General features: G+C 42.6%; 1 protein-coding gene across 15 annotated transcripts in view; it reads right to left on the reverse strand.

The window, feature by feature from the left end:
* The window catches only part of RYR3 (ryanodine receptor 3), a 569,735-nt gene that overhangs the window by 152,941 nt on the left and 399,568 nt on the right, over positions 1–17,226 (reverse strand). For all 15 annotated transcript variants that reach the window (XR_002523591.2, XM_021941701.2, XM_021941703.2 and 12 more), the window contains 2 exons: positions 15,955–16,058; positions 9,998–10,133 (listed from right to left, as the gene is read on the reverse strand). Coding sequence is in view for 14 of the 15 variants with exons in the window: in XM_021941701.2 (XP_021797393.2) it covers positions 9,998–10,133; positions 15,955–16,058 (240 nt within the window). In the remaining variant the exon portion in view is untranslated. The remainder of the gene's footprint in view (positions 1–9,997; positions 10,134–15,954; positions 16,059–17,226) is intronic.

Raw genomic sequence — 17,226 nt, forward strand, 5'->3', positions numbered from 1 at the left:
CAGTGTGTTAGGCCATTCTTGCATTGCCATAAAGAAATACCTGAGACTGAGTAATTTATAAAGAAAAGAGGTTTAGGCTGGGCGTGGTGGCTTATGCCTTTAATTCTAGCACTTTGGGAGACTGAGGTGGGTGGATCATGAGGTCAGGAGATCGAGACCATCCTGGTTAACATGGTGAAATCCCGTCTCTACTAAAAATACAAAACATTAGCTGGGCATGGTGGCGGGCGCCTGCAGTCCCAGCTACTCGGGAGGCTGAGGCAGGAGAATGGCGTGAACCCGGGAGGCAGAGCTTCCAGTGAGCTGAGATCATACGACTGCACTCCAGCCTAGGCGACAGAGCGAGACTCCATCTCAAAAGAAAAAGAAAAGAGGTTTAATTGGCTCACTGTTTCTGCAGGCTATACAGGAAACATGGTGCCAGCAACCGCTTGGTTTCTGGTGAGGCCTCGGGAAGCTTTTACTCATGGCAGAAGGTGAAGGGGGAGCAGATGTCTCACATACAGAGAAGGAAAGAAAGAGTGGGAGGAAGGTACCACACACTTAAGCAACCAGAGCTTATGAGAACTCACTAGTGTGAGGACAGCACCAAGCCAAGAGGCATCTGCCCCCGTGATCCAAACACCTCCCACCAGGCTCCACCTCCAACATTAGGGATGACAATTCAACATGAGATTTAGAGGTGACAACATTCAAACCACATTAAACAGTATTAAGAAATGTGGCCTTTGAGTGGGCAAAGGATATGAACAGACACTTCTCAAAAGAAGACATTTATGCAGCCAACAGACACATGAAAAAATGCTCATCATTACTGGTCATCAGAGAAGTGCAAATTAAAATCACAATGAGATACCATCTCACATCAATTAGAATGGCAATCATTAAAAAGTCAGGAAACAACAGGTGCTGGAGAGGACGTAGAGAAATAGGAACACTTTTACACTGTTGGTGGGACTGTAAACTAGTTCAACCATTGTGGAAGACAGTGTGGCAATTCCTCAAGGATCTAGAACCAGAAATACCATTTGACCCAGCAATCCCATTACTGGGTATATACCCAAAGGATTATAAATCATGCTGCTATAAAGACACATGCACACATATGTTTATTGCTACACTATTCACAATAGCAAAGACTTGGAACCAACCCAAATGTCCATCAATGATAGACTGCATTAAGAAAATGTGGCACATATACACCATGGAATAGTATGCAGCCATGAAAAAGGATGAGTTCATGTCCTTTGTAGGGACATGGATGCAGCTGGAAACCACCATTCTGAGCAAACTATCACAAGGACAGAAAACCAAACACCGCACATTCTTACTCATAGGTGGGAATTGAGCAATGAGAACACTTGGACACAGGATGGGAAACATCACACACCAGGGCCTGTTGTGGGGTAGGGGAGGGGATAGGGATACCATTAGGAGAAATACCTAATGTAAACGACGAGTTGACGAGTTGACGGGTGCAGCACATCAACATGGCACATGTATACATATGTAACAAACCTGCATTTTGTGCACAAGTACCCTAGAACTTAAAGCATAATTTAAGAAAAAAAAAAAAAGAAGTGTGGACTTTGGGAGGTGATTAAGTTATAAGGATCTCTGCCTGCATGAGTGGGATTAGTACACTTATACAAGGATTTAAAATTGAAGGGATATTCTCTTGCCCTTCAATTGATTCTGCCATGTGAGTACACAGTGTTCCTCCTCTCCAGAGGATGCAGCAACATGGTACTATCTTGGAAGCAGACAGCAGCCCTCCCAGACATCAATCCTACTGGTGCCTTGTTCTTGAATTTCCCAGTCTTCAGAGCTATGAGAAATAAATTTCTGTCTTTATAAATTATCCAGTCTCAGGTATTTCATTACTGCAGTATAAATGGACTAAGATACCTTATAGTTAGTACAAAGGTATAATATAGATGTTAAGAATCCAACTGCAACTAGCTATATCTCAAATGTACCTTATATTCTACCTTCTTACCACTCTAGCATATGTCTCCTGAGTACAACATTGCAATGTTGTTCCTATTTGTCTTAAACTGTTATTTAAATCTTTTGTCACTGGTTAACTTTTCAAGAGTTTGCTGAATCTTTTCAACTGTTTTATAAACTTGAGAACAAAACTATGTCTCACACATTTAGCCCTAACCATGCCTAGTCTAGTACCAATCACACTGAAGAATGGTTAACAGGCCCTTTCTGACTCTAAAAACATGAACACAAGGGCAGAAATAAACCAGATGATTCTTAAGTGTCTACACCTCATACGCCCTTCAAAGCTAAGATGACACTTTGTACTCTCAACCCTAAAAGATGTATGTCTCCCAGCACAACAGTCTATCCATATGCTCCCCCTATAGGACTCTGTTAAACTATATCCATTTATTTCAAGATGTTATTCAACACTTGCCTTCTTCCTTACGCATCCCTTGACTAATTCTACCAGATTCCAACAAACATCATCATTTTGGCATGCCAACAGTCCCATGTGTCACTATGTAGGTAGGTGTGATTGATTATAAAGTTTTTAGTAATTATTCCACACATGTTTCTGATCACTGTACTTGTTTCCTGCTTTGAGTTGCAGGAAGTGACTTCTGGGCAGGACTTCTAGAGCATCATGTTTCATAGCCCCTCATAGACTCTTCACATGTCACATGATGGATGCCCAAGTTATGCCCGCTGATAATAAATCTACCTAGGAAAGCAGATTCAGCAAAACTAGGAGACATTATGTTCCTTAAACTAAGTTTGTAGTCTGGGGAAGATATCGCTGTAACTCTCCAAGGACGCTAAGAAAACACAGAATAACTTTTCCCTTTTTCTTGTGGATAGGAAATCTTTTCCTTCTCAGAATCTACAATAGGAAGGGATTAATCACAGACACCCAAACACATCTGTGCTTAGCCTGGCTACAGTGTTTGCAACTGCCAGGAAAATAGAAGCTTATCGACTTCATTACTTCCAGAGTTAAACACAACCCAAGAATTTTCAACAGCTAATAAAAATAAAGAGAAGCGAATTATATGCCTTAAAACATTTTCTTAAAGACAAATATTTAAGAAGATTTACTACAAACATTAAGAAATAATAGTAAAATAATGTTAGAAAGAGTTTTCTAATTCCATTATTTTGATATACTAAAAGTTTTGATTTGGCTCAAAATTTGTTAAATTAGCACCAAACAGTGATTAAATAATATCACAACTTTTGACAAGCTCAAAGGAGAAAATGTTGCTTTTCCTTGTTCATTAGGGAGACAGGAAGACAACAGCGTACAACGGTTCCTAAAGTTTGGCCTCTGGAGTCAAACTGCTTGATTCAATTTCTGGCTTTACTTTCTACTACCCATGAGACTGGGCAAGGTATTTAATCTAAGCTTCAGGGTCTTTATCTATAAGATGAAGATAATTGTATCCACCTGCTGTGGTCTGAATATTTGCGTCTCCCCACCCTCCAAAATTCATGTTGAAATCCTAACTGTCAAGGTGACAATATTAGGCAGTAGGGCCTTTGGTGGGTGATTAAGTCATAAGGGCAGAGCCCTCATGAATGGGATTTGTGCCATTATAAAAGAGGCCCCAGAGAGCTACCTTGCCTCTTCCACCATGTGAGAACACAATGAGAAGGCACCATCTATGAACCAGAAACCTCACCAGACACTGAATCTGCCAGCACCTTGATCCTGGACTTCCCAGTTTTCAGAAGTGTAAGAAATAAATTTATGTTGTTTATAAGCTACCTTGTCTATGGTATTTTATTACGGCAGCCTGAACAGACTAAGATGCTTCCTTCCTTGGATTGTCATATGATTTATGTTAATATATGCAGAAGTGTTTTGAACAGTGCCTGGCACATGGTAAATGCTGTGTATTACCGGTAAATAAGTGTTAGCTGTTATGATCCTCACCACAATCTTCGCCACCCTCATCATCACTCACCGTCATTCACCACTCACTCTTACAACCCTGTATGACCATGCACCATCCAACCATCATATCCCATCATCACCATCATCATTACCCACTACCATCACCATGTCTACCTTCACTAACCACCACCCACCTCAATCACCCTACAACTCACTATAGCCACTGACTGACTATCATATTCCACTATCACTAGCATCATCACCATTCATCACCCACTATCACAGCTCCCACTACCACTCACCATTACCCACCATGAACACCCCTGCCACCAACCATCGTCTACCACCACCCACCATGAATGCTCCCATCATCTTATATCACTTTGGTCTTTCATTGCTGAGCAGAGGTCACAAAAGTATCCAGAAAGTCCTTTTGAATCACCTTTTAGACATAAGGACTTATAAAGGGCTTTGAGATCCCAAAGAAATCTATTAGTTACAGTTTTCCCATTTCAAATGCCCTACCACTCTCATAAAGATCATGAACAACAATGATCATAACTACAAGTTTATAAGGTTTCTGGCACTGGGCTAATCTGAGTTTTCCAGGGATTATTTCATTTTATATGTAAAACAGAGATGATAATACATTATTACATATAAAAAAGCACTGAGGTTAGGTATTTTGACTAACTTGCTTAAATTCACACAACTAGCAAATGATAGAGCCAAATTCGAACCCAGGATACTCCATTCTCTAGCCCAAACTCCTCCGTAACATTCTGTTGTGATTGAGCCACTATTCCTCCTCCTAAGTATTCAGAAATATTCTCATTTTTCTTTTTCATACTCTCCATTTTTTTTTCATGCCTTTGCCTGTGGCAACCTACTGTGAAGCATTTGAGCTACCGATGGACTGCAAATCTACTTCGTTCTAATCTGTTGATTGACGGATTTCTATCCTATAGATTCAATTAAGGGTATCTCTATATGGGTATTGTACACAGAAAAATCAATACAATGTGACCCAAGCCAAGCTGATTACCTTCCATCTCAAATCATTTTGTTTCTTCTGACATCTTTATTTCTTTCCCTCTACCCTCAAAAATCTCTAAGCTTCAATGTGACCTCTGTTCCTTTTCTCTTAACATACCTAGGCTCAGCCATCATCATCACCATTCAGTTCTTGATATAGTTTGTATATTTCTCCCTCCCCAAATCTCATGTTGAACTGTAATCCCCAATGCTGGAGGTGGGGCTTGGTGGGAGGTGTTTGAATCATGGGGGCAGATCCCTCACGGCTTGGTACTGTCTTCACGATAGTAAGTTCTTAAGAGATCTGGCCATTTAAAAGTGTGGCACCTCCCCCTTGCCTTACACCTGCTTTCACCATAGGATGTGCCTATTCCCCCTTCACCTTCTGCCATAATTGAAAGCTCCCAGAGGCTTCACCAGAAGCCAAGCACATGCTAGCACCATGCTTCCTGTAAAGCCTGCAGAACCACAAGCCAATTAAACTTCTTTTATTAATAAATCACCCAGTTTCGGGTTTTTTTTCTTTTTTTATAGCAATGCAAGAATGGCGTCATACTGAAAATTTGTATCAAAGAGTGGGGTATTGCTATAAAGACACCTGAATATGTAGAAGCAGCTTCAGAACTGAGTAGGCAGCAGAGATTGAAAGCGTTCGAAGGGCTCAGAAGAAAATGACAGAAAGTTTGGAACTTCTTGAAGACTAGTTAAATGGTTGTGACCAAAATGCTGACAGTGAAGTCCAAGCTGCTGAGGTTTCAGATGGAAATCAGCAACTTATTTGGAATTGGAGCAAAGATCATGCATATTATGCATTAGCAAAGAACTTGGCTGCATTGTGTTCATGCCTTAGGGATTGGTGGAAGTTTGAACTTGACAGTGATGACCTAGGGTATCCTGGTGGAAGAAACTTCCAAGCAGCAAAGGGTTCAAGAAGTGGCATGGCTGCTTCTAACAATTTATGTTTAGATGTGAGAATGAAGAAATGACTTAAAGTTGGAAATTTATTTAAACAAGAGCAGAGTGTAAAAGTTTGGAAAATTTGCGCCTGGCCATGTGGCAGAGAAGAAGTTTTTTCAGAAGAGGAAATCAAGTGGGATGTAGAGCAATTACTTACTAGAGGTATGTGCATGACTAAAAAGGAGCCAAGCACTAATATCCAAGACAATGAGGAAAAGGCCTCAAAGGCATTTCAGAGACCTTCACGGCAGCCCCGCCCATCATAGGCCCAGAGGCTTAGGAGGGAAGAATTAATTTGTGGGCCAGGCCCAGGGCAGCCTCATAACATTGCTCCCCATATATCCTGGCTGCTCCAACTCTGGCTGTGGCTCAAATGGGCCCAGCTATAGCTCGGGCTGCCACTTTGGAGAATGCAAGCCATAACTCTTGGCAGCTTCCATGTAGTGTTAAGCCTGTAGGTATGCAAAATGTAACAGTGGAGAACACTTGTCAGCCTCCACCTAGATTTCAGAGGATGTATGGACAAGCCTGGGTCCCCAGGCAGAATCCTGCTGCAGGGGTGGAGCCCCACAGAATACCTCTACTAGGGCAGTACCGAGGGGAAATATGGGGTTGGAGGCTCCATGCAGAGTCCTTCCTGGGGTACTCCTAGTGGAGCTGTGGGGAGGGGCTACCACTCTCCAGACCCCAGGATGGTAGATTCACTGGCATGCCTATAGTCCCAGCTACTTGGAAGGCTGAGATGTAGGATTGCTTGAACCTGGGAGGTCAAGGCTGCAGTGAGTTGAGATTGCACCACTGCACTCCAGCCTGGGTGACAAAGCAAGACCCTGTTTCAAAAAAAAAAAGGTCTGGCACCTCCAGCCTCTCCACTCTCTCTCTCTTCTTCCTGCTTTCACCACGTGACATGCCTGTTCCATCTTTGCCTTCTGCCATGATCAGAAGCTCCCTGAGTCTTCACCAGAAGTTTAGTAGATACCAGCACCATGCTTCCTATAAAGCCTGCAGAACTGTGAGCCAATTAAACCTCTTTTCTTAATAAATTATCAAGTCTCAGGTATTTATTTATAGCAATGCAAGAATGGCCTAATACAGTCCTATGAATTCTACCTCTGTAATTTCATTGAAATGTATCTCTTCCAGTCCCTTTTACCAACACCCTAATAATTTATAAACTCATTATTCTAACCTGAGCATAGAACCCATGAGTTGGTATCAACCCATCAGTCTCTCTTTTGTTAAAAAGTTTTGCAGTTCTCTACACACGGAATAAATACTAAATTTTCAACTTGGCATTTAGGTTTTCCCCATTATAACCACCTACCTTTTAAACCTCATGTCTTACCACTGCCATCCACACAGCTACCCTCCAGACTGACAGATCATTAGGTATCTTAGTCTGTTTTGTGTGGCTATAGCAGAATATCAAAGACTAGGTAATTTATAAAATACAGAGGTTTATTTGGCTCATGGTTCCAGAGGCTGGGAAGTCCAAGATCAAGGGGGTGCACCTGTTAAGGGCCTTCTTGCTGCATCATAACACAGCAGAAGGCATCGCATGGCAAGAGAGTGTGCACAAGAAAGCAAGATATTGAACTTGTGGCCTCAAGCCATTTTATAATGGGCATTGATCCATTCATGAGGTGTTAGGTCCTCATGACCTAACACCTCCAATTAGGCCCCATCTCCCAACTCGCGGGATTGTTTCTAAAACATGCTTTTTAGGGGATACATTTAAACAATAGCACTAGGTTTCCTGAGCACAGCATGCTTTAGCCTTTGAGCCACTGTACATGCTGCTCCTCAACTGAATCTAAGTATTTGGAAACTCGACCTTTCAAAGCTTATCTCTAACATCACCTCCTCCATTAGGCCTTTTCTGATCTCCTCAATAAGTTTACCCTCTTGAACCCCTTCAGTGCTCTCTCCCTGCCTTACTCCACTTACTTTTATTGTAGTAATCTCTGTCCATGTCTACTCCCCTTAAAAGACTGAAAATTCTTTGAAAGGAGAAGCTGACGTCCTTTGCCAAAACTAGACATGGCTATTGTTAGATATGAGTTCTAAATTTCTTTTCAAATAATTAATATGTCCGTATGTTCAATACTTTTCCTTCTACTTTTAAACTTCCTCGTAAAGCAACCTTTTTCTATTACCTACTCCACCCTGAATCATTCTGATCACCTGCTCCACCCTAACTCATACCTGCTACCTGCTCTGTCCTGACTCCCACCAAAGCACTCACCCTGTCATTCTATTTAAATTAGCCAGTGGGAATTAGTTTAGCCTGTGTGGTCTAACCCTAGCCAATAGGGGAATGACACAGCAGCAGGCGCCATGTGCATCAGGAATATGAACCCCTTGCCCTCCCTTGTCCAAATGTGCGCTCACCATTGCTCCATCTGTAAGGGCGCACCCTTCTATAGAAGTACCTTGCCTTGCTGAGAATTAAAAAGAAAATTTTATATTCAAGTGCTATCTCTTTTGCGGCACTGAAACTTTACATATATAACATTATTACAGAGACAAAATAAACATTAAACTAAAACCCACAAACGTTTCTATTGATGGGTCAGTTTGCCAGAGTTTGTTGCATTATAAAATTGTAGTGCAAAAAATATATTGAAAAGATATAAAATAATCTGAAAACAAAAGGAGTGGACCAAACATTTTGGTCTGGAGTTTAGTTCAATATGGGTGTACCTAACCCACAAAAGCAAGTGTTAGAATTTAGGCAGTCTGGATAGGACAAGAGCCAGTGGATTCCTTTACCTCCACAATCCAGGTAGATGGTCTCATAAAATGACTCAAAAAGCTCTTGATCTTGACTGTGAAGGTGACCAAGATGAATAAATTGGTCCTGCCTTGATCGGATTTGTCTGCAAACAATCTATTTACGTAATTCGGTGAGCTGTATAAATTATTAATATCCAGTTCATACACCCACAAATTTGCTTTACTCCTACATTAACTCTGCATTAATTCTGGACATGTGATAATTTGGATACAAAGTGAACCAGGCTATTAGAAGTTACTCTAAAACTGCCCCCGAGAGAAGAAAATGGAGGTTAACAAAGCTGGTGATAAACACAGAAGGATGCAGTGATGAATACATGGAGAGAAGCAGAGAGAGTTGGTTAGGAAGTTGGCTGGGTGGGTCCCGGGGGAATAAAACACAACCACCTCAAGGCCTGAAATCTAACCAGGACAAGGAGAAAAGAAAACATTTAAATATTAAGACTATAGCATAGTATGGTGAAGAAAAGTAAGCAGGTGAAATGGGAGGGTAGAGAGACAATAAGAAAAGCACATGGGAATATAATGATCACATTATGTCAACATATTTTGAGACAAATTCTTATACTTAGAATAATTGGCATGATTGTGTGTTAGCTGCAATCTCTCTTTGAGATCACCTAACCTGCTTAGTGCAATTTGTTAGCCCGGAACCCCAAACTGAGAAATGACAGAGGGACTATAACTATAATGTCAATACAAGTGAATTAGTATTATAACAAAAATTCTTAGGAGACAAGGCTCATTTTCAAGAAAGTACCCCACTTACTTTACATAATATTCAGCATATCATTCCAGTGCAACTAAAGAATTCTGGTAGTGTTGGAATTCACTATAAATGGGAGGTAGATTGTATTATGAAGAATAATATTTAGGGTTGCTATAGCAATTCTTTTCTCCTGGGAGTTTACTTATCTTTTACGGCTACTCAGTTATACTTGATTTTATTCATCCATCCATCCATCCATCCATCCATCCATCGAACAGTCCAGGGATCTAGATGCACATATGCATTTAGCTCTGTGAAACAGGTGAGGTATCAACTATGATATTCATAAGGACCCCTTTTACAGTGCAGAGAGATGACACGTCCAACCTCAGGCAGTGAGTTTCTTGCTGGATCTGGGACTAATGCTCAGTGCTCTGTTCACTGGACTCTACTCTTTATCCTTAACTGGCCTGATTCTCTGAGATTTCTCTTGCCAGCCACCAAACCCCTATTTTTGGATCAGAAGCAATGGAAAGGGTATCCTTTTCCTTGTACGTATCCATGATCATGCTATTCTGGGTATAAAAAGTATGGAAAACTGTGGCACTCACTGTTCACGAAGACGGCAAACCTCAGGAAGGACAGGTAGCGTTCCCCTTCGATGGGGTTCCAGCCGACGTCAGGGTATCCTTTGGCCAGAAGCATGGGGCAGCTCTGTAGGCCACAGCCTGCCAAGTAGGTCACCACCTGCCAGAAATAGTACAAAAGTGTTCTCTCATACGTATTAGGATGGCTATTAAAAAACACACCTCAAAAAATAACAAGTGATGGTTGACGATGTGGAGAAGTTGGAACTCTTGTGCACTGCTGGTGAGAATGTAAAATGGTACAGCCACTGTGGAAAACAGTACTAGAGATCCTCAGAAAATTAAAATCAGAATTAATATATGATCCAGCAATTCCACTTCTGGGTATATACCCCCAAATAATTGGAAGTTAAAATATGAAAGCAGCCCACATGGCCATTGAAGGATGAATGAATGAATAAGCAAAATGTGATATATACGTACAATGGGATATTCAACCTTAAACAGGAACAGAATTTTGATATATGCTACAATGTGATGAACATTGAGGACACACGCTAAGTGAAATAAGCCAGTCACAAAATGACCAATACTGTATCATTCCATTCTTATGAGGTAATTCGAGTAGTAAAACCCATAAAGACAAAGTAGAATGGCGGTTGCCAGGGACTTTTGGGGGAGGGAAGGGAAGAATGGAAAGTTATTGTGAAATGGGTCTAGAATTTCAGTTTTACAAGATGGAAAGAGTTATGGAGATAGATGGTGGTGACAGTTCAAAAGTACTGAATACTACATATACAGTTAAAAAATTTCAAGATCGTAAAATATATATTTTGTATATTTTAACAAAATAAAATTTAAAAATAAATCTTACACATATATAAGAAACAAAGAACTGCTCAATTTTTTTTTTTTTTTTTTTAAACTAGATAGCTATGAGGCCTGTGAAATTCTAAGAACTGAAAGGCTTCCATTTCCCTAGAGGCTAGAAAGAGCCTCCAATTCATTTTTTGCTTCCAAGTAATTAACAAGATTGATTATCATTGTTATGTAGGAACACACCATGTACTATCAGTGCCTGGTTTTTCCAGTCCTGGCGAGAGGGAGCTGTCATTTAAAAATAAGCCTAGCTAGCATACATCTGGGGAGATAACAGTGCAGAAAAAGAAGGGCCACTGAGGGCCGCCCATGTTCATTTGGCCATGGCATTGCAAGGCCACAATATTCAGTCACTGATTGACCCAGAGTGGGCCCCTGAGTAATCAGGGGAGTCTACTCTCGTTCTGCATCCACAACAGCTGTCCAAGGTCAAAAGCCAAGATGTTAAGGTTGGGATGGCCAGAAAAAGAGATCCTCATCCATTAAGGACTGGGATTGGTGGTGGTCTCTTTGCTTCCAGGTTACTAGACACTCATCATGAGATCTCTGTGCTAGGATCTTATAGACGATTTTAGATTCTGCTCTACTTTTCAGCAGCTATCAGGCAAAAAGCCTGGCAAATACACCTTGTTTAAAAAACGCAGTTGCTATTCTAATTTCACCTTTCATATTTTATGTATACACAGAGAAGAGGAGAATCCACAGTGCTCCAAAATCCTCAAAGTCAGGGATGGTGTTTTTAAGAATTTTTTTAACCACTGGGGCCTAGCACATAGTAGCTGTTCAATAAACGTTTGTTCAATGAATCAGCTATTTACTGACGTCAAATATTCTATTTTGCAAGTATAATAAAAATAAGGCAAAACTCAACAAGAATCTGTCACCACACTTTTTCCTTCTTAAACCAGTAAAGATAATATGCTGTTTAGAGTTCAGATTTGATTTTGTCTTTAAAATGTCAGGGAAGCATCAATAAGGGCCAGAATTGGGCAGAGTTTTCAAGATTGCAGGTGCAGGTATTTCATAGGCTGCTATAATTGCCAGAGAGAGAGAGAGAGAGAGAGACAGTGAGTGTGTGTGTGTGTGTTTGCATGTGTATGTATGTGTATGTGTTGGGGTGGGGCTACTGTTCAATCCTGAATGATCTAATTTCTGCCGTGATCAATAGAAGGGAGAAATCCCAGCATAGCAGTCCTTTGCTGTTCTTTCCTGTGAACCAAACTTGGGTAATTTCCTGACACTGGGATGAATAAAGTCTATGGCAGTGTGCTAAGCCACCCCAATTACTTGAAAATGGTGTGGCAAACCTCATCCCTTTTACAGATTTCCTCAAGTGCCCATTTCTCCCCTCTCCCAGCTTGCTAGCCTGCATTCATCACATCTGACTTCTTCCAACGGAGGCTCCATGTCTTTGCTGAGCAACACTGTTTCAAAAGATGAACTGGGGCTGAGAACAGAATAGGGAGTTCAAAACCTTGTGGTATTGCCTTGTCAAAGAGGACGCATTCAGCTGCTTTCACACAAGCATGGGTTATCATCACACCACCTGAAATACTGAGCTATTTACTGTCATCTAAATGTATGAATAATAGAGTTTGGCTGAGGTCTCTCCCACTAGAACCAGAGCCCATGAATAGACACAGCATTGATGGAAGCTCTCATGCAAGGCACTGACAGTGGCATGGTGCTCGAGTCTCGGTGTGCATATGTAGGAGGTAGATGGTATCCTTCACAACACAGGTCTACAGGGCCTAACATTTCCCTCTGGTCTGGTCATTTTCACTTACTCCTTTTGCAGCTGGGAGGGCTTATTAAAGTTAACCCTAACTTATATTGACTGGGACTTCTTTTAACAGATTTATTTATTTATTTATTTTTGAGATGGAGTCTCGCTCTGTCACCCAGGCTCCCAGGCTGGAGTGCAGTGGCACGATCACAGCTCACTGTAACCTCTGCCTCCCGGGTTCAAACAATTCTCCTGCCTCAGCCTCCTGAGTAGCTGGGACTACAGGCACCCACCACCACTCCTGGCTAATTTTTGCTTTTTAATAGAGATGGGGTTTCGCCATGTTGGACAGACTGGTCTTGAACTCCTGACCTCAAATGATTCATCTGCCTTGGCCTCCTGAAGTGCTGGGATTACAGGCATGAGCCACCGCATCTACCCTCTTTTAAAAGAATATTAAAAAGCAAGGTTCTTCTATTATGTAATGGGGTTGTTTGATAAATATCATATTTGATAAGGTCAGTAAATAGATTCTTTCCTTGATTCCTGCCTTTAACTTAATGATTTATAAGGGACTCATCATTTCCTTATAATGATTTATAAGGAAAATAATGATTTATAAGTCCACTGGAAATATTTACTGAATCTGACAAAATAATAAAAATACTTTTACTTAAATTTATTTGCCACCTCAAAAATATTATTCTAAAAATGTCTCTTTGATATTTCAAAATACTTTAAAGAACAAAATAAAGTGATCAACTCAGAGACAAACCCCTCTGTCACAGGCTAAATGGTCTCCCCCAAATTTCACATGTGGAAGCCCTAACCTCCAGTATCCCAGCATGTTTCTGTGGAGATAGGAGCTGTAAAGAAGTGACCAAGTTAAACTGAGTTGTTGGGGTCATGTCCTTAAAGAGGAGGAAATCTGGTCACAGAGAGAGATACCAAGGATACGTGCACACAAAGAAAAGACCACGTGAGGACATGGCAAAACAGTGGCCATCTGCAAGCCGGGAAGTGAAGCCTCAGAAGAAACCAAATCTGCCCACACCTCGATCTTGGACTTTGAGCTTCCAGAACCGTGAGAAAATCAATTTCCGATGTTTACGTCACCCAACCTGTGGTACTTTGTTCTGGCAGCCCCAGCAAAGTAATATCCTCTCTTACTACAACAGAAGTTCCTCCCATTAGAAATATGCTGCATAAACACGGGCGTTTTGTCTGTCTGCTTCATGATAGGCCCTCGGTAATTATCAGTTGAATGCATTTGAAATGGAATTTACTAACTCAAAAATGTCAATGAATTATTGGTGGGTAATTATCATCTCATCTTAATAGATCAGACATGGTTTTGCAGCTTGGCCAATGATTCTCTGCCAAGGCCTGAAACAGCAGAATCTTCGTGAGCGGTAAATCTATGTGGTCTGTGCGGCTGCCTCAGCCAGAGGAAGGCCATTGGCTGCCATAATCGTTTCATCAAGACATCCCCTCTCTCTCGTTCCTCACCCTGTCTTCTTTGAGCCAACTCACCTTCACTACATGACAGGAAGAAAAAAATACGTATTTATTTCTCAGAGTTTCCTCTTAGCTTCTCAGACACTACATTTTCCGGGTTTTCTCATCCTCTTGGCTGCTCCTCCTCACGTTTTTTGTTGGTGCCTTTTCCTCGGTGACTCCCTTAAATATGCTGGTGGTCCTCAGGGCTCTGGCCTAGCTATGCTTCTCTTCTTGCTCCAGACCAGCCGCCGGAGTCACCTCATGTACCCCCAGAGCTTCAGCCGCCCTCTGTGCACTCTCTCTGCAGCTCAGAGAGCTCTCCTGAGATTTGCTGCCACGCAGTCAACTCCCTACTTGGCACTGCCATTTGGCAGCCTCGGGCTTCTTAAATTTGACAGAACCCAGACTCATGGCCGGCCTCCTCAGATCTGCTCTACCTCCTGCACTCCTTAGAGGAAAACATGGGCTGAACTGATATCGAATTCATGGCTGCCATTTGTCCTCTGACAGATAGGTCCCCTGGCTTCAAACACTTCTCACACCCACTGCATCAATATTAATTGAAGCCAGCACAGTCTTGGGCTTTGATTACCGCATAAACTCTCCGCCTTGCCTCAGGACTGATTTCTGTTCCAATCAGTTCTTCTTACTGAAACTGGGGTGTTTTCTAACATACGAATCGTACCGTGTTGCCCCTTTGCCTAACACGCTCCAGTGGTTTCCACCACTCTTGGCTCTACAGTGACCTCCTGTAACACAATGGGTAGGAGCACAGCCTCTGGAGCCCAACGCTCTCGATGCCTGGCTGTGCCACTGACTCTCCGCACGACGCTGAGGATGCCACCCAATCTCTTTATGCCTCCACTTCCTTGCCCGTAACTGGCAGGCAATCATGAAAGGGCTTGATCTGAGGATCACATGAGTTCATCTGCGGGAGGCTTTCAGAATCAAGCCTGGCAGAGTGTATGGGCATGAATTTCTCTTACTAATGGAAACGGTAGCTTAAAGTTCAATTCCTCACTGCTTCTGCCTCATTCTGACCACATCCCCCAGGCAGTCTGCGCTTCAGTCATACCCAGTCTCCTACTCCCCAGCACGCCATGCTGGGATTGCCCAACAACGTGGCTGATCAGCTTCTACTCATCCCTCGGGTCACCACTGTTTCTAAGTGACCTTCCTAATCCACTAGGCAGGCTCAGGTGCCCTTTTCCGCGTGCTCCCAAACCCCCTACACAATGATGACCTTTGACTTGTCTGTGACTTGCCCATGACCCTCCCCTCTACACCGCCTCCCAACCCCCCACTCCCAGGTTGCTCTTTCCCACACTCAGAAAGTCGCACTGTGAGTCCTGCCAGCCCTCCGGTCAAGGACATCACTGAAAGAAAGGGATGGGGAAAAGATGTAGTGAGGCAGCCCCAACCATCGCCACCACCAGGAGCTTCATTCACCCTCCCAGCGGAGGGCAGCTCAGTTTGTCTCATTTGCACATGGAAAGGACTCTGATTATACAGTATTCTGCCATGTCTCTTCCTTCCATAGGTAAATTTATAAATTTATAAATTACACAGAACTTTATTAGGAACCGCAGGCATCTGGTGATGTTCCATGTAGACCAATGAGGCTGGGCTTCCACATACGAACAGCAGTGCCCACATATCCATGTCTCTGAACTTGGCTACCTGTGCTCACAGGAGATCCCTTGGTCATACTCGTTGTGCTGCTACCGGTTACTCACACTCTTCCACGCTTTCCCTATAAGCCCACCAAGATGAGGAGACAGTGACAGAAGCTCCATCCGTGATCTGTTTATTCTTAGCTCAGCTGCACTACAGGCGGAAGAGAGCAGCACCACACTGCCTCCCCAAGGCCAGTTACCTTCTCCAGGTCTGGTTCCTCCAAGCCCAGCGCTAACTCGTTGTTGTCCATCACAGAGGACGCTGCCACATCCAGCGGGGTGGATCCCCTCATCGACGGGGAGGCTGAGGGAGGACGGGAGAATTAGCAAGAAAGGGACAGAGGAAGACACTTGGCACCGAGCTGAGACTGCAGTGCACATAAACGGACAGGAGAGGGCAGCAAACACATTGAAACCTGGTTTACACGCCCGTTCTCCAACGGGACAGTGCACTGGAGTTAAGAACAGCTCTATTAGCTAATCTTCCTCCCCACATTTATTACCATGAATACGAATTAATAGAAAATCGGTTCACACTACCAGCCCGGACCATGTATTTCCAAGTGCTTTTCTAACACAAAACTTCTTGAGGCCCCCATATCAGATGCCACTTGACCAACAAAGCCCAGTGGAACTTGGGTATTTCTGGGGCTACCACCTGGAGTTTAAAAATAGCATCAAACAGCATTAGCTCATATAGTTTCACCAGGTCACCAATGTTGTTTTTGACTTGTTTGTTTGGTTCTCAGGCTAGAATTAAGAAAAACTTCAGGTGGCATTTTACAAAAAGGTTAGTAGCCTGAGGTTGCATTTGAGAAATATAAACCCCTGAAACTTCAGTTTTCAAGTGGAAGTATTTGTGTATGCCACAAATTCATTTCGTTTATATCCAGAACAACGAGTAAGACATATGCACTGACTTGTTTTTCTAGTGGTGGTGGTGGATTTACACTGTTTATCCACAATTGCTGTCGGCCAGTCTGCCTCCCAGCTAAGGAAAGCATTTGCTGGGAGGCTGATGGACAGGTATGCAGCCTGCAGCCAGCCTGCCAAGACGAGATCGGATCCATGACCTTGGTCTCATCAGCACTGCTCCCTGGTCAGTTGAGTGGGCTGGGAAGAGCTGTGCCCCCAGACTACATCTGCAATCCCAGGGGCATTTTGTAAACCACGGGGCACTGGTCCCAAGAGAGATGAGGTAAAACTGTATGACTATGCCAACACTAATCTGTCACCAATGTTGGCTGGTAGCAACATCTCTACTTATGTTGGAGAACGTCGTTGTGGCATCGTTACTTCAGTTGTTGTGGCATCGTTACTTCAGTTGTTGTGGCATCGTTACTTCAGTTGTTGTGGCATCGTTATTTCAGTTGTTTTAAATCAGGCAGGGTCTCTTCTAGTATTTACAAATATCACAGCATGCATGTGGCTTCTTTCCCTGTATTTCCTAAGTGGTCAAAGGCAGAGTATAA

Source organism: Papio anubis, chromosome 7 (genome assembly GCF_008728515.1).
Source record: "Papio anubis isolate 15944 chromosome 7, Panubis1.0, whole genome shotgun sequence".
Lineage (NCBI taxonomy): Eukaryota > Metazoa > Chordata > Mammalia > Primates > Cercopithecidae > Papio > Papio anubis.